Source organism: Haplochromis burtoni, unplaced genomic scaffold (assembly GCF_018398535.1).
Source record: "Haplochromis burtoni strain Fernald_Lab_line unplaced genomic scaffold, NCSU_Asbu1 Contig_256, whole genome shotgun sequence".
NCBI lineage: Eukaryota > Metazoa > Chordata > Actinopteri > Cichliformes > Cichlidae > Haplochromis > Haplochromis burtoni.
This window is the reverse complement of record NW_024582617.1, coordinates 762,349-788,571: the sequence shown is the minus strand read 5'-3', so window position 1 is coordinate 788,571 and position 26,223 is coordinate 762,349. Positions and strand designations below refer to the sequence as shown.

The 26,223-nt window shown below is 45.6% G+C and overlaps 1 protein-coding gene across 2 annotated transcripts in view; it reads left to right on the top strand.

The window, feature by feature from the left end:
* Window positions 1-26,217, top strand: part of hmcn1 (hemicentin 1) — an 85,134-nt gene extending 58,917 nt beyond the window's left edge. Inside the window, exons 44-107 of one of the 2 annotated variants that reach the window (XM_005938504.3) lie at window positions 9-164; window positions 356-637; window positions 742-909; window positions 1,534-1,647; window positions 1,914-2,000; window positions 2,115-2,306; window positions 2,412-2,585; window positions 2,683-2,796; window positions 3,889-4,034; window positions 4,113-4,263; window positions 4,425-4,622; window positions 4,709-4,822; window positions 4,912-5,099; window positions 5,288-5,384; window positions 6,906-7,067; window positions 7,181-7,294; window positions 7,382-7,584; window positions 7,711-7,792; window positions 7,914-8,045; window positions 8,151-8,300; window positions 8,503-8,662; window positions 8,744-8,868; window positions 8,955-9,138; window positions 9,357-9,454; window positions 9,606-9,884; window positions 9,969-10,165; window positions 10,686-10,767; window positions 10,986-11,122; window positions 11,202-11,343; window positions 11,435-11,579; window positions 11,684-11,811; window positions 12,545-12,701; window positions 12,821-12,942; window positions 13,083-13,247; window positions 14,316-14,423; window positions 14,570-14,707; window positions 14,781-14,915; window positions 15,065-15,334; window positions 15,754-15,944; window positions 16,055-16,268; window positions 16,360-16,494; window positions 16,581-16,771; window positions 16,854-16,935; window positions 17,027-17,296; window positions 17,429-17,599; window positions 17,692-17,862; window positions 18,288-18,458; window positions 18,562-18,732; window positions 18,826-18,996; window positions 19,126-19,296; window positions 19,372-19,515; window positions 19,657-19,794; window positions 19,884-20,005; window positions 20,476-20,713; window positions 20,810-20,872; window positions 21,012-21,131; window positions 21,208-21,342; window positions 21,429-21,542; window positions 21,644-21,769; window positions 22,482-22,610; window positions 23,607-23,975; window positions 24,123-24,242; window positions 24,368-24,494; window positions 24,740-26,217. In XM_005938504.3, the coding sequence (XP_005938566.1) occupies window positions 9-164; window positions 356-637; window positions 742-909; window positions 1,534-1,647; window positions 1,914-2,000; window positions 2,115-2,306; window positions 2,412-2,585; window positions 2,683-2,796; window positions 3,889-4,034; window positions 4,113-4,263; window positions 4,425-4,622; window positions 4,709-4,822; window positions 4,912-5,099; window positions 5,288-5,384; window positions 6,906-7,067; window positions 7,181-7,294; window positions 7,382-7,584; window positions 7,711-7,792; window positions 7,914-8,045; window positions 8,151-8,300; window positions 8,503-8,662; window positions 8,744-8,868; window positions 8,955-9,138; window positions 9,357-9,454; window positions 9,606-9,884; window positions 9,969-10,165; window positions 10,686-10,767; window positions 10,986-11,122; window positions 11,202-11,343; window positions 11,435-11,579; window positions 11,684-11,811; window positions 12,545-12,701; window positions 12,821-12,942; window positions 13,083-13,247; window positions 14,316-14,423; window positions 14,570-14,707; window positions 14,781-14,915; window positions 15,065-15,334; window positions 15,754-15,944; window positions 16,055-16,268; window positions 16,360-16,494; window positions 16,581-16,771; window positions 16,854-16,935; window positions 17,027-17,296; window positions 17,429-17,599; window positions 17,692-17,862; window positions 18,288-18,458; window positions 18,562-18,732; window positions 18,826-18,996; window positions 19,126-19,296; window positions 19,372-19,515; window positions 19,657-19,794; window positions 19,884-20,005; window positions 20,476-20,713; window positions 20,810-20,872; window positions 21,012-21,131; window positions 21,208-21,342; window positions 21,429-21,542; window positions 21,644-21,769; window positions 22,482-22,610; window positions 23,607-23,975; window positions 24,123-24,242; window positions 24,368-24,494; window positions 24,740-25,106 (10,217 nt within the window). In that variant the 3' untranslated portion in view covers window positions 25,107-26,217. The remainder of the gene's footprint in view (window positions 1-8; window positions 165-355; window positions 638-741; window positions 910-1,533; window positions 1,648-1,913; window positions 2,001-2,114; window positions 2,307-2,411; window positions 2,586-2,682; window positions 2,797-3,888; window positions 4,035-4,112; window positions 4,264-4,424; window positions 4,623-4,708; window positions 4,823-4,911; window positions 5,100-5,287; window positions 5,385-6,905; window positions 7,068-7,180; window positions 7,295-7,381; window positions 7,585-7,710; window positions 7,793-7,913; window positions 8,046-8,150; window positions 8,301-8,502; window positions 8,663-8,743; window positions 8,869-8,954; window positions 9,139-9,356; window positions 9,455-9,605; window positions 9,885-9,968; window positions 10,166-10,685; window positions 10,768-10,985; window positions 11,123-11,201; window positions 11,344-11,434; window positions 11,580-11,683; window positions 11,812-12,544; window positions 12,702-12,820; window positions 12,943-13,082; window positions 13,248-14,315; window positions 14,424-14,569; window positions 14,708-14,780; window positions 14,916-15,064; window positions 15,335-15,753; window positions 15,945-16,054; window positions 16,269-16,359; window positions 16,495-16,580; window positions 16,772-16,853; window positions 16,936-17,026; window positions 17,297-17,428; window positions 17,600-17,691; window positions 17,863-18,287; window positions 18,459-18,561; window positions 18,733-18,825; window positions 18,997-19,125; window positions 19,297-19,371; window positions 19,516-19,656; window positions 19,795-19,883; window positions 20,006-20,475; window positions 20,714-20,809; window positions 20,873-21,011; window positions 21,132-21,207; window positions 21,343-21,428; window positions 21,543-21,643; window positions 21,770-22,481; window positions 22,611-23,606; window positions 23,976-24,122; window positions 24,243-24,367; window positions 24,495-24,739) is intronic. The other variant, XM_042227355.1, reaches the window with a different exon arrangement.
* Window positions 26,218-26,223: the final 6 nt, after the last annotated feature.

The following is a 26,223-nucleotide window of genomic DNA, read 5'->3' as shown; positions in this document are numbered from 1 at the left end:
TATTCCAGGTTCTGAAGTGAAATCTGACCAGCGGGTCAGGATTCTGTCAGGAGGTCGTCAGCTGCAGATCTCCAGCGCTGAGAAGACAGATGCTGCTTCTTACACATGCACGGCCTCCAGTGCGGCTGGCACCGTCTCCAAGGAGTACAGCCTGCAGGTTTATGGTGTGTAAACACCACGAATTCATCCATTTTTTTTTTCAATTGCCTTTTTGCCTATAAAGGATACAGGCTGTACAGGTCTTGGTTAAATGTTGTCTCTATGGGGGAAAGAGTTAAGGTGATAAAAACAGTAAAAAGCTTCTCTTTTCTCATCTTTTTAATGACACACCACTCACCCGCTTTTCTCACTTCAGTCCGTCCTTCCATCAGACGCACCGAAGGCGGCGCTGATGAGGTCACTGTGATAAAGGGAGGTGATGTGACGCTACAGTGTGATGCTGAAGGTGTGCCGCGACCTGCGGTCACGTGGCTGAAAGACGGACGGCCGATCACAGGCCAGCATGGTGCAAAGGTCCTGAACGAGGGGAGGCTATTGCAGATTAAAGATGCCAAAGTGTCAGACACGGGACGCTACACGTGCATCGCTGTTAACGTGGCGGGACAGGCTGACAGGAAGCATGACATCAGCGTGCACGGTATGAAACAGGAATTGCTTTCAGAGATTAAAGTTTTTTGTGTTTTCATAATGATCGAAGAAATCATCTTTGTGTCCATTTACCTCCTTTTCTCTCATCTTCAGTCCCACCAAGTATAATTGGGCAGGTGCAGTTTCCAGAAAATGTGAGTGTTGTCATGAGGAACCCAGTTGCTCTGATCTGCGAGGCCTCCGGCATCCCTCTTCCTACCATCTCCTGGTTGAAGGACGGTCAGCCAATTAAAACGACTAGTTCAGCGCGCATCCTTTCAGGTCTGTTCCTGTTTGACTTTTCGTGACTTTTCGAGCTCTTAGTCTTGATTTTTTACTTCCCAGCTAGGTTTCAGAGGTTTCAACATTTGCAATGCACTGCCAATAATAATATTATGGAATGACTGCGACCACGGCCAAATGCAGACGCCAGTTCTGTGAAAAACCAGCAGAAAAACAATTAAATTGTGAAGCAAAAGAATGTTAATATTAATTTGAAAAGTTGGAAATGGAAACTGTAACAAAGTGTCGAGTGAATCCTAATGACACTCATGTTGTCAAACCTGGAGTTGTTTCAGTAACATGTCATTATTTTTCACTTATTTTCTCATTAACTGTGGCAAAGCTACGCTGTTGGCTGTTGAGACTGACATTAGTCTGAAATATCATTAAACTCTGTCCTAAATGTTTGAACAGCTGTGGTTCTAAGAGTTCAGCTTCTCTGTGTTGATTGATTTCAGTGCTCAGAAAGACTAATGTCATTTCAACACGTTTAAAAGCCTGTTTACGTGTTCTTGTCATGTTTTATTTCTGGAAAAAAAAAAGTACTTTTCTTCTGACCTAGCTTTTAAAGACATTACACGTGGTTATAGAAACATAATAATAATGGACTTGTTTAACTTCTAGGTGGCCGCAGCCTGCGTCTGATGCATGCTGCAGCAGAGGATGCTGGGAGATACACTTGCATCGTGTCTAACAGCGCTGGGGAGGAGAGGAAGACCTTTGACCTTGACATCCTTGGTGAGAAAATAGAAAATTTATTGTATCATGTTTTGTTTGTTTGTTTGTTTTTGTTTTTAGCTTTATGCCGTAATATTGTCTAACTAAAGTGACTGTGCATTTACATATATTGTACCATGCTCGAAAAGGTGGAGGAGGTGGCTGAAGACAGGGAGGTGCAGATCATGGGTGCATGGATGGATGAATGGATGGATGTTTATTTTCCACTTAATGATAAAATGGACTTTGATAGAAAATAATAACTATTTAACTGATTTTTCCGACAGTTCCCCCGAGCATTGTGGAGGAGGGAACTATGGTGGATACTAAAGTGAAGGAGAAACACAACATCACTCTCACTTGTGAAGCATCAGGTATTTGAGATAATCTGGTAATGAAATGTTTGGATCAATCCTTACTGTAAGTTCCAGTCAAGATAATCTCTGTGCTTTGGAACAATTTTCTTAAGCCCTTTTACAATTTCCCAGGTAATCCTGTACCTGAGATTAAATGGCTGAAGGATGGACAGCTGCTGGTGCCTGACGGGCATTACCAACTTCTGTCTCATGGCCGTTTCCTCCAAATCTCTGGAGCCCAAGTCGCAGACACTGGCAGGTACAGCTGCCTGGCCTCTAACAGTGCAGGAGACCGCAGTCGGCATTACAATCTTAATGTCCTGGGTACAAAGACAACTCTTTTTCCATTTTGGAGACTTTGAGTTCATTACACGTGGAATGAAATCATATTACTTATTTGTCTGTTTTTTCCCCTCTTTTCTTGACCAGTTTCTCCCACCATTGCTGGGTCAGGCCCTGACATTTCTGCAGAGGAGGTTACAGTAACCCTGAGCAGCCCCACCTCACTGGTGTGTGAAGTCCAGTCTTACCCTCCTGCTCTGATCATGTGGCTCAAAGATGGCACTCCGTTTGAATCCAGTCGCAACGTCAGAGTCCTTCCAGGTTTGCAATGACGTGCACAATGAAAATAAAGAAGCAATAAAGGGACAGAAGGAAAATGTGTTAGAATCTTTGAATCGTGACTCTGTGGCTGTTACAGGTGGGCGAACGCTGCAGATTCTCAATGCTAAACAAGAGGATGCTGGGAGGTATACCTGCGTGGCCACTAATGAGGCTGGAGAGACACTGAAGCACTATGAGGTCAAGGTTTATGGTGAGACCCCTTCAGCTTTGGGAGCATGCTGCAGCATAAAATGTTTTATGTGTGTTCAGTTCTAGCATAATCTATTGCACATGCTTTCTCGTACAAGTAAATATAATTTACAGCTCCTTGTCAGAAGTTTACATCCACTCATCATGGACATAAATGTCATGGTAATTTGGGGTTTCAGTGATTTATTAGAACTGTTCATTTTTCCAGGGAACCATGATTATAAAGCACACATCTTTATTGACTTTAAAAAAACAAGAACAGAGTGCACAAGTTTGAAATGATGTTGGATTGTCTCTCACCCACATGGGGTCAAAAGTGCTGCTGAATCTTCTACAATGCCTTTTAACTTGACAGGATCGATTTAATTTCTCATTAGTGGTCATGATTGACTACAACTGGTCGTTCTCAGCATAAAAAGGATTTGTATGACAGTAATCACTGGATTGGCCATTGCTCAGAACAATGGGAAAGTCCAAGGAACTCAGTGAAGGTTCAAGAAGGAGAATTGTAGAGTTATACGAGTTGTGAAAGATTTCTAAACAACTGCAAATCCCAAGATCATCAGTTCTAACAACTGTATGTAAATACAACTCATTCGGATGTGTCACCACTTTGCCACGGTCTGGAAGAAGATGCAAACTGTTACCCTCAGATCAGGAACAACAGAGGAAAACTATGCTCAAGTCTGGTATGAAATGGGTTTTTTTCCACAACGATGCCTCTCGTACATCGTCTTATTATCTTTTGGGAGACGCCTGCATCACTTTCCGGTCAAAAAAAAGTGGCTGGTTGAATAAAAGTAACTTTAAGTCAAAATTTGCCAGAAGTATGAATAATTATAGGCTTCACTGTATATATTAGAGCCTGCATGTATCCAAAAAAAATTCAAACCTGTGCCCCTCATTCTTGTTTTGAAGGGCAGTAAAGATGTATACTGTACAATCCTTCCATCTTGGACAAAAGCAATCATTAGAAGAGATTCATATCAATGATGAGTGGACGTAAACGTCTGACCACAACTGTAAATTACTGATAAGAATTACCAGTAATCAGATTTACATTAAACATATTTTAACTTGTTTTTGTCTCCAGTTCCTCCACAGATTAATAAGAATGACATTCCCGGGGAAGGACTGGCCCCTAAAGAGGTCAAAATCAAGGTTAACAGCACCCTGACTTTGGAGTGTGTTGCTCAGGCCTTTCCTACCCCCGCACTGCAGTGGTATAAAGATGGACAGGTAACGTCTGGGATATTTTCACAGTTTTTTAAAGCTGTGGGATTAAAGGCTTGAAAAAAAAGTTTTTTCTCTGCACAGATCCTGCAGTCAGATGACCACGTGTCCATTACAGCCAACGGGCGGATCGTTCAGATCAAACATGCTCAGGTGTCAGACACTGGCCGCTACACCTGTGTAGCCACTAATATAGCTGGAGAGGATGAGAAGGACTTTGATGTAAATATACAAGGTGAACTGGGTTGACTAATGCAGATGTGTGCACTGCAACTATTATTTAATAAAGACCCTACATAAATGCACAACCATGCGCCTGATGGCGTTTCCTCCTGTTAGTAATGTAATGCATGAAGTAAGGTTTTAACGTCTGTCCTCTTTTTCCCCGCTGCTCAGTTCCACCTAATTTTAACAGGCCTGGTGCAGATGGTGATACCACGTCTTCCTCAGGCTTTGGAGTTGATGCACGAGACGTGATACTCAACAATCCCATCTCCCTGTACTGTGAGACCAACGCCGTCCCCCCTCCGACCCTCACTTGGTACAAAGACGGACATCTGCTGACATCGAATGACAAAGTTCTGATCCTGCCAGGTGAGACAGATGACGAAAACTGTAAGGAAGAGATGAAATGTGAAGGATATTTAGTCCATACACATTTTCTACTGCTTTAATCTCAGGTGGGCGAGTGCTACAGATTCCCAGGGCCCAGATTGAGGACTCAGGCAGGTACACATGTGTGGCTGTCAATGAAGCAGGAGAGGACTCCATCCAGTATGATGTTAGAGTGCTGTGTGAGTAAAAACACCCTTATTTTCTGTGGGACAAGTATCGATCAGTTTAGCAGAGAACGGTTCACATGCATGTATGTGTTCTGCACTAGTACCTCCGACCATACGCGGAACAGACAGCGACCTGCCTGATGAAGTCACAGTGCTGGTCAATAAAACTGCCCAACTGGAGTGTCACGTGGAGGGAACCCCGGCCCCCAAAATTAGCTGGTTTAAGCACAACCAGCCAATCACCTCCAACAGCTTGCACAGAATTCTGTCCAATGGGAGAACACTTCAGGTAACAACCAGGAAACACAGACTGATTAAATTAGTATTTTTAAACCTCCCATACCCCACACAAGGTACGATGTCTTGACAACAATGAAAATAACTGTAATTGTTCTTTTTACTTCTTTTACTTGTTTATGTAAACATGTCAGTATCAATGCACCTTGGGTAATATTTACAACATTTTTTCTCCATCAGATATTGACGGCTCAGGTATCGGACACAGGGCGTTATGTGTGTGCAGCTGAAAATGTGGCTGGAAGTGCAGAAAAAACATTTAATCTCAATGTTCATGGTGAGTTACTCCCTTTTCCTTTTCAGCTTAAATGTGTCACAACCAGTGTTGGTCAAGTTACTTAAAAAAAGTAATCAGTAACTAATTACTGATTACTTCCCCCAAAAAGTAATCCTGTTACTTTACTGATTACTTATTTTCAAAAGTAATTAATTACTTAGTTACTTAGTTACTTTTTAAAAACACGATTTACAACCTGAATAGGTGATAAAGCGATAGATCTTTCAGCCCAATTCTACTTTTTCTGCATAATCCATCATACAAAATGTAATCAAATGGAAAAGTCTCTTTTTAAAACTTGTTTTATTAGTTTTAATCTTTTAACTTTATGCATCAAGCAAAAATTTAACGACAACATAATGCTAATAAGTTCGTTTGCAAACATAACATTACCTCTGACGAAGTGGTCGCTGCAGACACGGGCATTGGCAGACTCTGCTCCTCCCGACTGTAAACGTAAATTTAAAATCCATTTTTTCCTACGTTTTTCGGTTAGAATTTTCCATTTTTCTCCTCTTCGTTGGGCTATTTTTGGTACCCTAAAATACCGTTTATCAGTTTCTCGGGTCGACCTACTGGAGCATCCGTAAACACAACAGGACATAGGCATTTTGCGTACTGTCTGTCTGTGATTTTGCGCTTATCTTTTTCACTTCCGACCGCCAGTCAAATTTCGCGCTTTACGTCGACGTCACGTCTACGTCAAATGAAACCTAGCTATTTGCAACATTCTCTGACTGGAAGAAATTAGTTTAACATTTAAACCTATTTTCTGCACATTCCAGCACATAAAATAAAATATTTTTGTGTTTACACTCAGTCTTTCAAATAGATGCAAGTAAAACACAGCAGAAAATAAATAAAGTCAAAGACTCAGCGGTCCTGTTGCTCTATTTTCACCTGTAAAGCAGGAGTGGGGAGGCGGAGGGTTACCCTGGTGCAGGTGTGCCGCGGTCAGTGGAAGAATCCGCGAGTTTCTCTGTGAGTTTCCCATTACGTCGTAGCTACTCGGTGCTTGTTGGAAGTTTAGGGGTTTTTCGCTGTAAAAAGAAGTTTTCTTCCCACGCACAGCGGACACTCATGTTTTTGTCACTTTTTATGGAATCAAACTCAAAGTGAGGTCAGTACTTCCACGCTTTAAACGCTGCACGCTCAAACTCTCTCTGCACTCGATATGTGATCCACTGTTGATCTGCACACAGCTGTTGTCACGAATGTCGCACTCGCTTACGTCACTGTCGTGAGACATTCTCGCAAAAAATCATGGTTTTAGTAACGCAGTAACGCAGCGTTCCTACGGGAAAGTAACGGTAATCTAATTACCGTTTTTGCAATAGTAATCCCTTACTTTACTCGTTACTTGAAAAAAGTAATCTGATTACAGTACATTTGTTCATGGTCTGCCCATCTCTGGTCACAACATGAACAAATGTAGTAAAATACTTTTCCCTCATCACAGCAAATTAAATATTTTTGTCTTCTGCCTGCTTTATTGAATGTTCCTCGTCTTTTGTCGTTAAGTGCCTCCCACCATTATCGGCCCGAGATCTGAGAATGTGACGGTGGTTGTGAACAACTTTGTGGCTCTCTCCTGTGAAGCTACTGGCTTCCCTCCTCCAACACTGGGCTGGCTCAATGGCAGGGGCCCAATTCAAGCTAACACCAATGCACTCATCATGCCGGGTACTGTGAAGGAGTTACTTTCACCTATAGACTCAGGATATCAAAAATACCTTTATGCAGACGATAAACTGACATGAAAAACACTGTTTCTCTGTGTCTGCGTGTGCCTGCAGGTGGACGCACTTTACAAATCCTGAAAGCAAAAGTGTCCGACGGAGGAAAGTACAGCTGTGTGGCCCTGAACGCAGCAGGAGAGGCTCACAAACACATCTACCTCACTGTTTTCGGTCAGATTGTTTCTGCAATGGTTTTATTGCACAGTGTAGCTCCGTGTGTTGTCTTCAATTGATGCTGATTTACCTCCTCCCCCGCAGTTCCTCCCAGCATCCGAGACAATAGCGGGGACTCTCCTGTGGTGGTGAATGTGCTTGTTGGGAAATCTGTAACTCTGGAGTGTGAATCCAATGCTGTGCCTCCTCCCGTCATCACTTGGTATAAGAACGGCAGAGTGGTGACAGAATCAGCCAACCTGCGCCTTTTGGCTGAGGGACAGATCCTCGAGATCAAAGGTTCAGAGGTGAGAGACGAATGGAAACCAGCGATGATGTCGTGTCCCTCTGCTGGATTAAAAGCACCTAACCAAAGTGTTGAATTAACTATTTATATGTTTTTTATCTGTTTTGCATCTGTCTGTATTTTTCAGGTGTCTGATACAGGACAGTACGTTTGCATGGCCACCAATGTTGCCGGGCAAGTGGACAAGCACTTCCACTTGAACATCTATGGTAGTCTTTCCCAAATATTTACATTTTTACAAATCTGAAAATCCACCAGGAACCTATTTCAACCAGTGTCCACCTGCAGAATATTATTAAAGATATGTCTTTAAATTTCTTCTTCCTTCAGTACCTCCCAGTATCGATGGCCCAGCAGAGGAGACAGTTGTGGAAACCATCAGTAATCCGGTCACCTTTAACTGTGACGCGAGTGGAATCCCTCCACCCACGCTCACTTGGCTGAAAAACGGGCGCACCATAGGTAAACCTGTGTGCAGGTTTAACTGAACCACAAAAAAGGTTTTTCATCTGTTAATGTTGTCCTTTTTTAATTAAAAAAAGCACACGAACTTCATATTTCCTTTAGAGAACTCAGAGTCTTTGGAGATGCACATCTTCTCAGGGGGCAGCAAACTGCAGATCGCACGCTCGCAGCTCTCTGACAGCGGCACTTACACATGTGTGGCCTCCAACGTGGAGGGCAAGGCCTACAAGAGGTACCGCCTAACCATACAAGGTAGATGGACATCTTTATCTTTAAAACCCTGCTAATGCCTTTCTAGATACACTATATTGCCAAACATATTCGCTCATCTGTCTTTATCAATATGACCTTGAGCAGCATCCCATTCTTAATCCACTGGGTTTAATATGACATTTGCTCACTCTTTGCAGCTATGTTACACACAGCTATGCTAACCTTGGTAATTTGCTCTTAGTTCCTCCCAGTATCTCTGGATCAGAGCTACCCAGTGAGATGGGAGTCCTGCTAAATCAAACCATTCAGTTGGTCTGTCAAGCTCAGGGAACCCCGACTCCGACCATCCAGTGGCTGAAGGACGGGGAAGCCATCAACAGTACGGGAAGCAAGGGGCTCAGGTAAAGAATAGCACAATGTGCAATACACACAAAATACATATACAAGACATATATTTTACAAATATATGTATGTATGCTCAGGATCAGTGGAAATGGCAGCAAACTCACTGTACTACGAGCTCAGACTGCTGACGGCGGCAAGTACACCTGCGTGGCTACCAACGCTGCAGGAGAAGAGGACAGGATATTTAATCTGAACGTGTATGGTGGGTTCAACTCAGGATTCAAACGTAACGCATATCTTTGGCGCAGATATTCTTTTATATAACGGATCCTGCCTCCCGTCTCCCAGTGCCGCCTGTGATCGTAGGCAACAGTGCGGCTGTTGAGGAGCTCGCAGCAGTTCTGGACAGTTCTGTGAGCATCGAGTGCGTCGCAACAGGCTCTCCCCTGCCTCAGCTAAACTGGCTGAGGAACGGCCTGCCTCTGCCAGTCTCCTCACACATACGTCTCCTCTCTGCTGGGCAAGTGCTTCGGTACGTCAGCAGACAGTGCGCGGAGGATGAATTTCTTTCTTTTGAATGCAAATATGCGAATGTATTAGTCTGAAACATTCTTATCTCGACTCTGGCTTTAAAATCTTCCAAATCATCAAAACAATGGCTTCATTGAAGATTGAAAAGGTTTGAAAAATGGGGGATTGGTTTAAATATGAAACATCTTAAATTTACACATTGTACAAATTTCCCGTCAGGGTGGCGCGCATCCAGGTGTCTGATGGTGGACGATATACCTGCGTTGCATCAAACAGGGCAGGAGTGGACAACAAACATTATAACCTGCAGGTGCACGGTGAGTCTGAAAACTTGCTACGTCAGCAAGAAACTGCAAGCGGCCGCATGTTCTAGAGTTGTATAGCTTTCATGTTTATTCACACTTTTCAGATATCCTCCAGGCAAACTGAGAAACAAAGGCTAACGAGTTGTTAAATTACCCTCCTCAGTCCCTCCCGGTCTGGATGGAGCAGGGAGCACAGAGGATGTGACTGTGGTCGCAGGAAACTTGGCTTCTCTGCTGTGTATTGCTGATGGGACCCCAACGCCCACCGTTTCCTGGCTCAAAGACGGAGCGACTCTAGTCCCCGACCGCCACGTCGTTCTCCTAAACTCGAACACCAACCTTCGTATTAGACGGGCTCAGGTTGGCGACACGGGACGCTACACCTGCGTGGCTAACAACACTGCTGGTGAAGCGAGCCGTCACTTCAACCTGAAAGTTATGGGTGAGTGCAATCAGACTGTAGCTCTCCATTATCCAGCTTCAGCTGCTGATGCATGGACGACTAAAGAAACTTGTACTTTCTAAGATCCTCCGCGCATCGAGGGCTCTGGTGTACCTGCAGAAGTGTCTGTGGTGGTTAATAATGTCCTGGAGCTCCACTGTGAGGCCACAGGTATACCTACGCCCTCTCTGACCTGGCTCAAGGATGGACGCCCGCTCCCACAGACAGACAGCCTCCGCCGCCTCCAGGGAGGAAAGGTGCTCCGTGTGGCCTCAGCACAGGTCAGAGACTCGGGACTGTTAAAGTGAAATTTTGTTGCTCATACAGCATCGTGTGATTTTTATATAAACACTCACTGGAAACTTTATTAGTACACCTTGCTAGAACTAGATGTTTGCATCCCTTCTGCCTTAATAATTCTTCATAAATTCAACAAGGTGATGGAATTATTCCTCAGATTTTGGTCCATGTTGTCATGATAGCGTCGTGCAGTTGCTACACATTTGTCAGATGATCCATGATGTAGTTCTCTCTCCAGACCATCTGGCACTTCTCCTTTGCCCCGATCTGACCATTCTCTGTAAACCGTAGACATGGTTGTGTGGAAAAATCCCAGTATTCCCTAATCTGATGCTCAGTTTGAGCTTGACTGCAGCTAAATGCACTGTGCAGCCATGTGATCGGCTAACTAGATATCTGCATTAAATACCAGTTGAACAGGTGTGTCTAAAAGAGGCCAGAGAGTGTACATGAATGGTTTTTGTGTGTTTTTTCCACTGTTCTCACACTTTTGACGCTCAGCTGGAGGACACAGGCAGATACACCTGCTTAGCAAACAGTCCAGCGGGAGATGATGACAAGGACTTCCTAGTTCGAGTGCATGGTGGGTAACATAGACGTTTAGTGCAAATTGCAGTATGCAAACTGTTTAAATTTATGGAAATTTCAATTAAATTGGTTCCATTACAAATACAAAAGGGAAGTTACAGTGTTGCAGTTATTGAATTGCTTAGAAATGTTTCTCGTTGTCATGCACATGTGTGCACAGTTTGATTGATCGTGGGCTACAGACGGTTAGAGCTCTTTTGTCTGCCGTTTCAGTTCCTCCTAACATTGTGGGAGAGAGTACACCTCGGGATGTTTCAGTGCTGCAGAACAGACAGGTGACTTTAGAGTGCAAGTCTGATGCTGTTCCACCTCCAACGCTGACCTGGCTCAAAGATGGCCAACAACTGCAGGTCAGAAGTCAAACAAAAGAAGAATAGCAACACGATGATACCTGGTGAGGTAAATAACCTTATCTGCCCCGTTGTGCAGGCCTCTGCTCGTGTGCGTGTTCTGTCTGGTGGCCGCTACTTGCAGATCAACATGGCAGAGCTCAGCGACAGAGCTCAGTACACCTGCGTGGCTAGTAACATCGCTGGCCAGACCACACGCAAGTTTAACCTGACTGTCAATGGTACGCTTATGTATTTATAGAAATAAATTCCTCCTTTATTAGTTATGGAGTTAAATAAAAGTTCAAAAACCAATAACACCTGTCCCTTCAGTGGCCCCAGTTATCAAGGACGGACCCCAGTCAGTGTCGGTGCACGTCAACAAGCCAGCGGTGCTTGAATGCGTAGTGAGTGGAGTCCCACCACCTCAGGTCACCTGGAGGAAACATGGAGCAATATTGGCAGGAAACAATCCCAGGCAGGTTCCTCGTCTCAAACTTTTATCATAGTTCTTCAACCTTCACAGAGATATTTCACATTGGCAGATTCAGTGTTTCATTCATGTTGTGAACACGTGTGCAGGTACTCGTTTGCAGAGGATGGGTCTTTGCGCATCAACTCCACTCAGGTGACAGACACCGGTCGCTACCTGTGTATGGCAACCAATCAGGCTGGAACTCAACGCAAGAGAGTGGATCTGCAAGTATATGGTGGGTGGCAAACAGTGTTGGGGAGTAACGGAATACATGTACCGCCGAGTAACTGTATTCTGTTACAGTTACCGTTTTAAGCGGTATTCAGAATACAGTTACTTTGTTGAAAGTAAGGCTATGAACTCTAGATTTTTGGTGTCCACGCCGGTGGCAACCAAACAAAACGCGCATTAAGAGGCTCTCATGTCTGTGTCTCAATCTCGCGGCCCATGTCACCTCGACTTGCGGCCACATAATGACGTAAAGAAATATTAAAAAAAATTATTCACAAAAATGATTTAATATGAAGGCAACAGGCAGAGTGACCTGTTTTCTATTCATGCAGAATAGTTTTCTATCTGAGATCGCTGCAAAAAGTGCAGCCTTACCTAATGTCCACCTGCTGTTACTCATTTATATTAAGATTTAAAAATCTAGTTGGTGTTGGTGTGGAGAGTAACCTTCAGTAAAAGTAATAATTCACACAGCAATAGTTCATTCATGTAGTTGTAAAAAGCCTGACAGTATATTAAGTAATCCAAAGTATTCAGAATACGTTACTCTCATTGAGTAACGTAACGGAATACGTTACAAAATACATGTTGGGCCATGTAATCTGTAATCTGTAATCTGTAATCTGTAATCTGTAGTGGGATACATTTTAAAAGTAACCTTCCCAACACTGGTGGCAAATATGTACCATAGATGTATTCAAATGACAGTTACTTTACTACTGCTTCCTGTCTTTTAGTGCCTCCTTCCATCGCTGATGGTCGCACCAATGTCACAGTTATAGTCAACGTTCAGACCACTCTGTCGTGTGAGGCTACAGGCATACCCAAACCCACTGTCAGCTGGAGGAAAAATGGCCGACTTATAAACACAGACCAGAACCAGAACATATACAGGTCGGCGTTTTCTCCTTCTCTTTCCTAGTGAAATATATTCAAATTTGTCTCAGAAAAAAACAAAACTGGCTCACTTTAAGTGTATAGAAATACTAACGCCATCTCTTAATCGTTTCCAGATTACTGTCATCGGGCTCACTGGTAGTTATAGCGCCCACAGTGGAGGACACGGCTGTGTACCAGTGCGCTGCCTCTAACGAGGCAGGTGAAGACACCAGATCCATCAACCTGACTGTGAACGGTGGGTAACACAACAGTTATTTACAGATTCCTTTTGTTTTGTGTTAATTAAGTTAATTTTCTTTCTAATAAGTAATGGATCGTTCATCTGTGCGAGTTTATTCTACATTGTGGATTTTCATATTGCATCTGTTCCTCTAGTTCCTCCGTCAATAGCAGATGAACTCACAGAGTTAGTCGTGACCAGGCTGTCCCCGGTGGTCATTCCGTGCACTGCGTCTGGCATCCCGGAGCCCACAATCCACTGGAGCAAAGCTGGCATGAAGCTGCCCATAGAGGGTCTGGGATATAGCATCCTGGCAACAGGTATGTTTTAAATATACCCACTGCTGATGAACTCACCAAACCAAAGTGTCGGTGAAGGTTCTCAGTCATCTAGGTCATCGTAGTCTAAGGAGCTCGGACAGAAAAGCGTCTGGACTACTTTAAGTTTCTTGAAGACGTTTCACCTTCTTCAGTTCTGAGAGCAACTGGTGGAGTCCCAGATTTTAAGACCAAAGGGAGTGTCCCCAGGAGGGTCCTGGACCCCCTATTGATCCTTTGCCTAATCACATGAGTCATAGTGTAAAAACGGGTGTGGGTCACAATCAGCCAATGTTTGGGTGAACCCATTGTGAGACCTAGCTCCATCCTATCATGTGATTTACTGAGACAAGACAGCTCCTTGAAAAAACAGAACGAGCTCACTCACTCAGATTTTGCGCTCTGCCTCACCGCCACTTATTTTAATTACAACAAGGATTTTACAGACAAAAACATGGCTGTGCAGTGGGCTCCCTGGTGTCACCTATTGTAGCCAAACTTAACATGGAGGAAGTGGGGAAAAAGCCTCCCATACAGGTATGTTGATGACACCTGGGTCAAAATCTAAATCCAGGAAGTAGAATCCTTCACTGCTCACATCAGCTCAGTGGATAAAAACATAAAGTTCACCTGTGAAGACACAAAGATGGCAGTTTGCCATTCCTGGACTGTGCCGTGGGCTTTGAAGGGAATGGAAACCTCAACATTGAAGTTTACCAGAAGCCCACACACATGGACCAGTACCCCCACCCTCTGGAACACAGACTTGGAGTGATCAGGATCCTACATCACCGGGCAGAAAATGTTCCCCTTTAGCCAGAAGGGAAACAAAAGGAACACACGCATGTAAAGGAAGCACTTAAAACATGTGATTATTTCCTCAAGTCAGCAAAGATGCACAGAAAAGGTCAGAAGCTTAAATAAGTCCAGACGCTTTTCCCCCCCGAGTCTCCTGAAGGGCACATGTCAGGTTACTTTGTGTGTATTTTTAGCTGTAGATAAGATGTCGAGGAGGATTTTGATGCCTGTCTTTAAATATTTTATCTGCTGTTTGTGTCGACCTACATTAAGGTCCGATAGAGATCACCTCAGCCGAGCTAGCTCATGCTGGACGCTACTCATGTACAGCTCAGAATGCTGCAGGCTCCACCCACCGCCACGTGCAGCTCACAGTCCAGGGTAAAAAACGAATTCTTCAGGGTTCACAGCTTAAATCATTTTTATTTTAGAGCTCTTGATTCTGATTGAGAGGCTTGTTTTTTGTTTTATTTGGAGGTTTATTCTTTTGTTTTTGATCATCACTATTCTCCAAACCTTCTCCTCAGAGCTTCCAGTGATTGAGTCCCATCCATCAGCACTGGATGTGATCCTGAATAACCCCGTAAGTCTGCCCTGCAGAGCCACAGGCTCACCCTCACCTACCATTACCTGGCAGAAGGAGGGCATCAACATACCCACTACAGGTAAATAATTTTGTGTTTTTGTCAGTTGGTGTAAGCAATCAGTCGTGAAATTTTGGCTCTGGCTTCGTGCTAGGTGGTAGGTCCACTATACTCCCGAATGGAAGTCTGCAGATCTCCAAGGCATCACTATCAGACTCTGGAATGTACATATGTGTGGCTCAAAACCCTGCTGGCACTGCGCTCGGCAAGACCAGACTCAGAGTGCAAGGTAGGTACTTTTATGTTGGAATTTCAACCTCACGATCATAATACCAGTTGTGTACAAAATGCACCCAAAGTCACTGAAATTCAGGTTTCCCACGATGTCAACAAATATACTGATGTACTAACCCCACACATTTCTCCTTGCACCTGAAGTCCCTCCAGTGATCAGCTCAGACACTCGGGAATATTTGGCACCCGTGGACTCCTCCGTGACGCTGCGGTGCCAAGCTGACGGCTCCCCTCCCCCCTCGGTCACGTGGCACAAAGACGGGCGCGTGCTGAGTGAAACCGTACGCCTGAGGGTCCTCAGTTCAGGATCTCTGCAGATCGCCTTCATTCAGCCGAGCGATGCCGGGAGATACACTTGCACTGCTGCCAATGCAGCGGGCACTGTCAGCTTGGAAATGAGCCTTACTGTGCAGAGTAGGTTCCAGTCAATACAGTCATTGAAATGACGTGATTTGACACATCACACTACATTTGTGGAGTTTTCTATGAAGATGGATGGGTGATGCATGGATGCATGGATGGTTCCAGTAGTTCTGCTTCTTCAACACAGCATCATTCAGATTTTATACTCACATCCAGACATACAGTCCCAATCAAAAGTTTAAGACCACTTGAAAAATGGCAAAAAATCCTATTTTGCATGGTTGGATTTTAACAAGGTTCCAAGTGGAGCTTCAACATGCAACAAGAAGAAATGGGAGTGAGATAAAACATTTTTTGAGCATGCAATTTACTGAAAACGACGCTTAAACTGGTTTTAAACTTTTAATCGGGAGTGTATAGCAAAGCAAAGATAAAAAAGGGTGACTTGGTTTTATCCTAATCTCTTGCAGTTCCTCCGTTCATTCGTGGCGGAGAGCAGGAGGTCGTGGTGGTGGAAAACAGTCAGGTCCAGCTTGTGTGTTTGGCAGAGGGCGTCCCTCAGCCAAAACTGTCCTGGGAAAAGGACGGTAGTCCTGTCAGCGAAAGCGCGGGGGAGTATACGATCCTGCCATCTGGTGAGCTGGTTATTGACAGTGCTCAGGTAAAAAATAGAAACACCGAATAGTATTTTGTTTTGATCATATTTAACACACGAGTTTGACCTATATGCTCCTTTTCCCTTCACCCTGCCCCCGCCTTTTGGTGAACCAGCCTGAAGATGCAGGAAGTTACACCTGCGTTGCCACTAATTCAGTCGGGCAGGACAGTTGGACCGTCACCCTGTTGGTTCATACTCATCCCATCTTCACTGAGCTTCTTGGGGATGTGGCCCTGAACAAAGGAGAGCGCCTCACGCTGTTCTGTGGAGTCAGTGGCATCCCCCTACCCAGAATCACTTGGGCCTTTAATAACAACATCATCCCAGGTATGAATCGTTGTAAACGGAGAGGTTTCCTTTCGTTATTTCTTAATCTTTGTCATTTCATTTTATTTCTTTTCTGCCATTGATGCTTTAGTTCACTACGATCAAACGAACGGTCACAGTGAGCTGGTGATCGAGAGAGTGAGCAAAGACGATGCCGGCACCTACACCTGTGTGGCAGAAAATGATGTGGGAACCATCAAGTCGCTGGCCTTGGTCTACGTCAAAGGTAAAAGCATGCTTTCATGAACTAATTTGATGATGTTGCATCTCTCTAAGCTGCTCTACACTCGACCTGATCTGCCTGTTCTTCAGAGCCTCCGATCATCGATGGGGACCTTCACTCCAACCGCATTGAACCCCTGGGCGGGAATGCAATCCTGAACTGTGAGGTTCGAGGAGACCCGCTGCCAACCATCCAGTGGAGCAAAAATGGAATAAACATCCAGATCAGCAACCGAATCCGTCAACTGGACAACGGCTCCCTGGCCATCTATGGCACAGTGGTAGGAAGACAGCTCTTTTGTGTAAGACAAAGGTGAGCTTTGGAAAAGGTCACGGTGACTTCATTTACAATGTGTGTGGCAGAGTGAAGATGCGGGAAACTACATGTGTGTGGCGACAAATGACGCTGGTGTGGTGGAGAGAAGTGTCACACTTACCTTACACAGTGAGTGTTTAACCGTGTCAGGATGCAGCACTTTTAATTATAGCGTTTTTGTTGCAGTGATAGATGTGATAGAAGCACGCTGCTCTTCCAGGTGCACCCGCAATCATTGTAGAACCCGTGGAGACGGTGCTGGATGCCGGAACCACGGCTGTGCTCAACTGTCAGGCGGAGGGTGAGCCTACGCCCACGATAGAGTGGTCTCGCCAGGGGCGCCCCCTTCTGGGCAACAACCGCTTCTCTGCCTTATCTAATGGCTCCCTCAGGATCATCAGTGCGCAAAAGGAGGACACAGCTGAGTACGAATGCGTGGCACGAAACCTGCTTGGATCAGTGCTGGTCAAGGTCACTCTTACCATACGGGGTGAGCAGTTTTTAGTTTATTCTTACATCTGCAGTCAGAAATGGCAAAATCGGTTCATATGCATGCTTTCAATATTTTGGTGTCTAAAGGGACCTAACGCCAAGTGCCAAAGTTAATTAACGTTCTTGTCAGTCCATGGCGGCTTCTCGGAGTGGGCAGAGTGGGGTCCTTGCAGCGTGTCATGTGGTGTTGGTAACCAGAAGAGGCTCAGGCAGTGTAACAACCCTTTACCTGCCAACGGAGGCCGCCACTGTGCAGGATCAGACACAGAGACACGCAGCTGTCAGGGGAAACCCTGCCCAGGTGAGACTGAAACAGGGCCTAGAACCAAGTGTTCACAAAGGAGACAGTGTGCAAATGTCACATGCGGAACCAAATCTCTCGTCCCTCCACAGTGGATGGTAACTGGTCAGAATGGTCTCTCTGGGAAGAGTGTTCACATACATGTGGTGAGGGCAACAGAACCAGGGTCCGGACCTGCAGCAGTCCTCCGCCTCAGCATGGAGGCAGGCCGTGTGAGGGGAAGGCAGTGGACGTGGTCATGTGCAGGGTCAGGCCATGTCCAGGTGAGGAAATGCATTTGCATGCGCAGGCACACACAGTTAAAAACAAGAGAACCACTGGCATTAAAGAGAACTTTAATTTGAGGGTGTTTGCTACAGTATAAATATCTTAATATTCTAGTTTTTGATGAAACTCCAGCTCTTTGGGCGTTTGCACACATCTTGACTTGTTGCCTAATTCTACTTATACTTCACGTAGCAGGCTAGCCTGTGTGGACAAACAGATCTAATAATATTCATGAAACAAATATGAATGTTTTTTTATGTCATTTCCAAATTTAATTAAGCTTTCTTTTCTGATTTCCATGAATTTTTCCTGTTGTTAAACTGCAGATCTGTTGGGGTTTTTTTCTAGCAGCACTGTGTTGCTTTATTCTGCTGTGTATATACATATATGTATGATGGACTGTAGGTTTATGCTCTTATAGTGGGAGGTAACTGGGGTTCTTGGCTACCGTGGAGCCCATGCAGCGAGACCTGCGGTAGGGGCGTGCAGTCCAGGATCCGTCTCTGCAACAACCCTCCTCCAGCATTCGATGGGTCACAGTGTGTGGGCACAGACACCCAAACACAAATGTGCAAGGAGAAGCCTTGTCCCGGTAAGGACGCGATTATGCTTCGAGAAAAATCTCCGCTCCAGCCTGGATTTAGGAATTCGTTAAACGAAGCAGATTTCAGTTTTATACACTTTGTGTCCTCCAGTGGATGGGAAGTGGTCGTCCTGGGTGAGCTGGGGAGCCTGCAGTGTTTCCTGTGGGGGGGGCACTAGACAGAGGACACGCCTCTGTGCCAGCCCCGCCCCTCAGCACGGCGGCAGACAGTGTGAGGGCAACGACGTGCAAATCGACTTCTGCAACAGCGACCCCTGCCCCAGTGAGATACCTGAACTGCTACTGACTGCTTAGATACGCTCATTTCTGCATCTTTTCTTTTGTGAATCTGTCATTTTGCACTTCTGTGTGTTAGTCAGTGGTAACTGGGGTCCATGGAGCAGCTGGGGCAGCTGCAGCAAGACATGTAACGGAGGTCAGATGAGGCGCTACAGGACCTGTGACAACCCCAGACCCGCCTACGGTGGGAGAGCTTGTGCAGGTGCTGATACACAGATACAAAGATGCAGCACCGTCAAGTGCCCCGGTGAGTCAGCCTGCGGCACGGTCAGGCGTGTGTTATTGGTTCCCTTGTAAGACTAAATTACCCCTACGACTGCTCCATTGCCGTGATTTGTGTGTTGATGTGTACACCTGTACTGTTTGTATTTTGCAGTTGATGGTACCTGGGGTTCATGGCAGCCATGGGGAGAATGTTCTTCTTCCTGCAGAGGAGGACAGAGGACACGTGTTCGGCTCTGTGACGGTCCGTCTCCAAGTGACGGTGGTCGGCCGTGTCCAGGAGACTCTACTCAGCTGTCCAGGTGCAACACTCAGGCCTGCCCAGGTAACGTATCTCTTAAAAAAAGCTTCTGTGTTCATTTGCTGTATTTACATTTAAAGACACGTTTCTTTTGATCAGGTGGGCCCCTGAAGGCCCGAGGAAGCATCATAGGGAACATTAATGATATCGAGTTCGGCGTCTCCATCCTCAATGCCACCATCACCGACAGCTTTGGCAGCAGAATCATCAAAGCCACAATCTCTAATGTACCGAGGACGTTAGGTCAGTTTTCCATTAGCTCGTTGGTTGTATCACTGTTCTGCTTTTAGATGTTGTATGATGCTCTCTAATTCCTGCCTCCATCTAAAAGTCAGCTGTTTTCTTGAACTCCTAATAAATCTAAGACCTTTAAATTGATTCAAGGTCCTGCAATGAGGAAGCTCATCTCCATCCTGAACCCCGTCTACTGGACCACTGCGCATGAAGTAGGAGAGGCGGTCAACGGCTACACGCTAACAGGAGGTATCTTCAGACGGGAGACGCAGGTGGAGTTTGCCACAGGTAGGATTTCATGGGTTCAACACGGAGGCATGAAATCTTTAAACAGCTGTTAATATGTAAAGATATGTGACGCGACTGCGTGTTGGCAGGCGAGATCCTGAGGATGACCCACATCGTCAGGGGTCTGGACTCTGACGGCGCTTTGCTTTTGGACATCGTTGTGAGCGGACACATCCTGCAGCTGCCTTCACATGCTCTCATCGGCATCAAGGTACACAAATAGGCAATGGGAATATTATGAAGCCAGCTAATAAACTAATATAGGGACTGAAAGAAATATGCATATGCTTATCAGCCTGTTTACAACCAAAACACATCAGTTCATGTATATTTACAAAACGGTTTTATTGCATTTCTGGAAATTTAAACCATAGAAAAGACTGGAAATCGAATACAGTGAACGCCTCTATTTTAGAAAACATCAATTTATCATTATTTGTTTCTCTCTCTCTCTTTTTTAGCCATATGTCATCTCTAAGCTTCCCACCAGCAAATCAAGTCCCCCGTCTTGTATACCTCATAGATTCTTATATACACACTTTAACTCAGTTTAACCCAATAAAAACAATTTAAAGTCTAATGTCACACATTGCAAGGAAACAAACTAAAATTAAGGTCCAGCTGACAGACGCCAAACTGAATAATAAAAATGCACAATGTTCTGTTGTGTTTTTTCCCCAGGACTACACAGAGGACTACATCCAGACGGGACCGGGTCAGCTCTACGCTCTGTCCACTCGCATGTTCAGCATCGACAAGGAAAGTGTGCCCTACACCTGGAACCACACTGTCTCCTATGACCCGTCCAAGGGGAAGATGCCCTACCTGGTGGAAACGCTGAGGGCCGCAGCCATCAGTGCACACTACCACCCACTGGAGGAGGTGTTGGAGTACAGCATACAAGCTAGTATCTCCAAAGGTGAACGCAAAAGATGTTTCAACTTCTGTTGCCTAATACTTTGTTGCACTTTCACCAAACATAAGCGAAATTTAAAGTTTGTTAACGTGACTCCAGGTGATCGCAGTAACCAGTGTCCTCGTGGCTTCACTTTGGTGGCTGCCGGGCCTTACTGTGCAGGTAATGCTAATCACAACACACGTATACTTACCCCCAAACCCCGAAAACCTGCACCTAAAAATGATATATTCATGGATTCATAATTAGAACATCTGATCGTTTCTGATTGTTCGTATTCGTGTTTATCTTGGTGCTGCAGATGAGAATGAATGTGAGGTTGGGAATCCGTGTTCACATGCCTGCCACAACACGATGGGCACCTACTACTGCTCCTGTCCCCGAGGCCTCGCCATCTCAGCCGACGGGAGGACGTGTCAGGGTACAAAACTCTCCGCCGCCTACTGACCCGACGCGGCAGCAAATCACCGTTAAGCCTCTTCTCTCCTCTCTCCTAGACGTCGACGAGTGTTCGCTAGGTGGGAATGTGTGCCACGACGCAGAAGACTGCGAGAATACCATCGGCTCTTACAGATGCGTCACGCGCTGTGGGCGTGGCTTCAGGAGAACAGCTGACGGCTACAGCTGTACAGGTTTGATTGTACACGTAAAGGGCATTCCTTTCCTGTTTAATCGATTTGACTTTCTAATAGTAGCGGGACATGTTTGTGTTGTTCAGATGTGAACGAGTGCCTGGAGTCAAATCCGTGTAATCAACGTTGTTTGAACACCGTCGGTAGTTACCGCTGCGCCTGTGAGCCAGGATTTCATCTCAGGAACAGGCGCTGCATAGGTGAGAGAGGCGCTCCTCTCCATTGATGTTCTACGTAAAATAAGACAATTTATCACTAAACCTGGAGCCACAAACTTCCCTTTTTCCTCTGTTCACCGCAGATATCAACGAGTGCAGGCAGAGGGTTTGCCGCTCTGATCAGCAGTGTAAAAACACTCGCGGTGGTTACATCTGTATTGACCTCTGCCCCAGTGGTATGACCAAGGGTGGCAATGGAACATGTGCGGGTGAGTGCTACTGAAGTACTGTAGAGTAGTTACTAATACGCTGTTTAGAAAATGTAGAGAAACACATCTATTCTCAGTGGGGGGAAATAATCATGCAGCATATCTGTACTGATACAGACTGGGTAATGTGTTAGGAGTGGAAGGATCAAGGTAGAGGGCTGAATTCAAGCCTGGAAATGAAAAAATTCCACACAAAGTAGCAGTTTCCTGTCCCGCTGATGGGTTAAGGATCTTCTACAGCCCTGTCCAGCTCTCCCAGAGTAACTGTGTGTCTCCTGGATTCTCCTCCATGCTCTTGAAACTGAGCTGGGAGACTCTGTAAATCTTCTGGTATCTTCTGTGTCGTCCTGGAGGAGCCGGACAACAATGCAGCCTCTGCAGGGTTCATGTATCACGTCACGCTAACAGCAGTGACACTGACCCTAGCCAAACGCAAAACTAGTGAAAAACAGTCAGGAAATATAAGGAGGGGGGAAAGTCAGAGGCCTCCATGTGTGAAACCGTTCCTGTTTGCAGCTCTTGTTAATTTCATTAAGACCAAAGCTGCTGAGACTGATTAACCCCCTCTGCTATGTAACTGACCACATCGATAGCCCAGAAGTTTAACCGACTAGATGCCAGCCTCTAATTAAAAGGTGTTTCTTGCATTTTTTTGATTAGCATATTGTGATTAATAAGATGATGCATGTTAGTCTCTTGTGGCCTGTTGCAGACGTTGACGAGTGCAGAGACGGTACCCATCAGTGCAGATACAACCAGATCTGCGAGAACACCAGAGGCAGCTACCACTGCACCTGCCCCCGTGGTTACAGATCCCAGGGAGTAGGGCGGCCCTGCGTCGGTACGTGTCTCTGCCTTGAATTGAATCCAGTGCGGTATAACATCAAACCCTCATTGCTGCTGTGTCATTCTGATTACTTTGGGCTACTTAGCCAAGCATGAAACATCCTGAGCAGTAAAATAAAAATGCAGTGCTCTTTCCTTATGTTTCCCATCAGCTTGCTTGCTTCAAGAAATGCGCTTTCTTCTTTCTGATGCTGACTCACTCACTTCTGCAGAAAGCCTAAAAAGCTGCTGTCATCATATCGCGCCGCTGCTTGCTCACATGACCAAATGCTTCACTGAGAACAGCTGATTAACTCTTTCTATTAAACGCAAACAAAAAAAATATCTTGCTTTTTGCCAAGAAACAATGCTGCATGATATCAGAGGCTTTGCCAGCTCAAGATGATGCTACGGTGTTAGACAGCTGTTAGGGAAACAGGAAGGAGGGAAAGGAATACATAAAACACCAACTGTAAAAAGACCAGCACCGTCACCTCACACCTCTGTCTGTCACTTCCTCCTTTTCATTCCCTCCAGTTCGGACCTATCAAAGTGTTTCCAGCACCTTTATGTTTGGGTCTGGCTGTTTCCTGGCGTCGCTTTGTGATGGCGTATGTACCCTGATGCTGCTGGGACATTAACACTCTGTCTGCTTTATTCAGATAGTCTGAATGAACTGGGAACGTTTTTTTAACATAATTCATATCTGATGTACTTCTTCAGATAAAATGTGAAAATTATGATTTTGTTATTTATGAGATGGAGTGATTCTCTCATTCAAATTAAACCTGTAGTTTCAATACATTTCTGCGTCCCTGACATGAAAATGTATTGTTATACAGCGGGGTAACTTGCATATCCCCTTTTCTCCCCTCATCCTTCTCCTCTTTCATGGCCTGCACCTCCTCCTGTGCTCCTCTCATCACTCTGTTCTTTTTTCTTTACTTCTGCATCATTTCAAACCTTTTATCCACCTTTTCTTGGTGCTGGTCTTTCTCTGTGCCGAGGGCAGATGTAAATGAATGTGAGCGGCTCCCGCAGCCTTGCGCCCACCAGTGCATCAACACTCCCGGCAGCTTCAAGTGCGCCTGCCCTCCGGGGCGCCACCTGCTGGGGGACGGCAAGTCCTGCGCTGGGCTTGAGCGGCTGCCCAGCTACGAAAGTTACTCGTACACTTACCGCACGTCTCAGTCCGCCCCCGGCGGCGGCTCCAGCCAGATGCTCTACCACAACTTGGCCTCCCAGAGCTACCACTCCTACGCAGCCCCCGCGTGGGGGCGCTACAGGAGTCGGAGCCGCAGGGAGACGCGTGTGCATTCCTCACATCAGGGCGTCCTCGCTTGTCAGCAGGGCTTTGAGCCCAGGGGTCACCGCTGCTTAGGTAACTATGGAGAAGAGGCAGGGTTGAGATGAGGGAGAGGAAAGTTCAGCATTTCATTACTGCCTCAGAATTTGCAGTGGGGTCTGGAAAACTGATGTTCTGTGTATCCCTCTGTGGCTGTTTTTGTGTGTGCGTGACATCAAAAAGACATCAACGAGTGTGAAGTGAGGGACACCTGTCAGCACGAGTGCACGAACACACCAGGAAGCTACAGGTGTCTCTGTCCTGCTGGTTACCGCCTCATGACCAATGGCAAGACTTGTCAAGGTGAGAACCTCGGTGTGCTCGCTTTGTCTACCCGGCAATCCACCTGTTCACTGGAACTCATGCAATTTACCCTCAAGCGAGGTGTGACCTGTGCTTACTGTAGCTGTTTGCTGTATCTGCCGCAGACACAGACGAGTGCCTGGAACAGAACATCCAGTGTGGAGTGAATCGAATGTGCTTCAACACGAGAGGAAGCTACCAGTGTATTGACACCCCCTGTCCCCCAAACTACCAGAGGGACCCGGTCACAGGGTAAACCTGCACACATACATGAAACCTGATCATTCTGAACTTTGAGACAAAGTGATCATATTTTATCATATCCTACAGATATAAGTACGGGGCGGGTTGTTTTCTCTTCAAATTGTAGCAGATTTCTGTGTAAAACCTTCTTCTTCTTTGGCTTCTCACATCGCCTTTACACCAAACCTTTGTTTTCTGCCTCCTGGGCCCACCAGCACCATATTCAACCAAAACTAACTTTTTTCTTTTTGTAGGTTCTGTCTGAGAAACTGCCAGCCAAATGACCTGGAGTGCGCACTGAGCCCGTACGCCTTGGAGTACAAGCTGCTGTCGCTTCCCTTTGGCATCGCAGCCAACCAGGACCTCATCAGGCTGGTGGCCTACACACAGGATGGAGTGATGCACCCCAGGACCTCCTTCCTGGTGGTGGACGAGGATTTCGCGTTGCCGTTTGCTCTGCGAGATGAGAACCTAAAGGGAGTGCTGTTCACCACGCGGCCGCTACGAGAGCCCCACACGTACCGCATGAAGGTCCGAGCCCTGTCCTACAGTGAAGACGGAGGCATCGAGTACCAGACGACCTTCATCGTCTACATCGCTGTCTCTGCCTACCCCTACTGAAAACACTTTAAATGACCCGAGTGGCTGCGTCCTCTGAGTGCAGTGCTGCAAAAAGTGGCATGGTGAGAGTTAGTGGATGCGACCGCATCAGTAAACAGACTGGAAAAAGATTATGGAGTGTGTGAGAGAGGCCAGCGGGTGCATACGGCCCCGAAGGTGTAAGGAAGTAGGACGCCTGATGTTTACATGAGGAAACTTACCAACTATTTATCAGCTCTAATCCCTGGAAACCTCCCAAACCTCTCAGTCAGTCATCTCCTGACTCTTCAGACTTATTTATAAGACACGTTAGATTCGACTCTTCCAAACCGAAACGCCACCGGTTCAGAGAGTACAACATATTAGCTTCTCTTTCATTTACATCAACCTATTATTAACTTCTTTGGGAAGGACTCGAACACGAAAAATGGAAGACGGGTCCCACTTTTGCGCCATCAGTTGCCAAAGCGGAGGCGTCACTGTTCGGGTTTGGTGCTCAGGTACTGGCGCACGAACGCCTCAGGCAGAAACTCACGTCACCAGCGCAATGATCCACCCAACAGCTGGTGCCAAGATGTATTTTTTTACGATTTGTACATATGTTTTTCTCATAATGTAATGCCACACTTGTAATAAAAATCGAATATGAATAGATAAACGCTGATTTTACAAATTATATATGCGTGCACAGCACTGCTGCACAAAACATCCCCGATCTTGACGGAGGGTGCCACACGTGGACCCGAGCGCCGTACGCAAAGCTTCTGATCACAGATACACTCGAAGGCCATTCAGAGATAAGTTTTCTCCGTCTGCCGTGAAGTCTTTAGATTCTTCGTATCCTTATCAGTTAAAGAAGATTAATGATAATCATGTGCAATATCAAATAAAAGTAATTATTACATCCGAATTATTACATTTACAAATGTTTGATAGTGTAAATCATTTTGAAGCTATGCTGTTGTTGATTATACACCCACAGCTTGTTGATAATAGGTTGGACCTGCTTTTGCTTTCATAACTGTCCGAATTCTTCAAGGCACAGATTCAGGAGTGCCCTGGAAATCTTCCACAGAGGTTTTGGTTCAATTTTATTTATATAGCACCAAATCACAAAAAAAGTCGCCTCAAGGCGCTT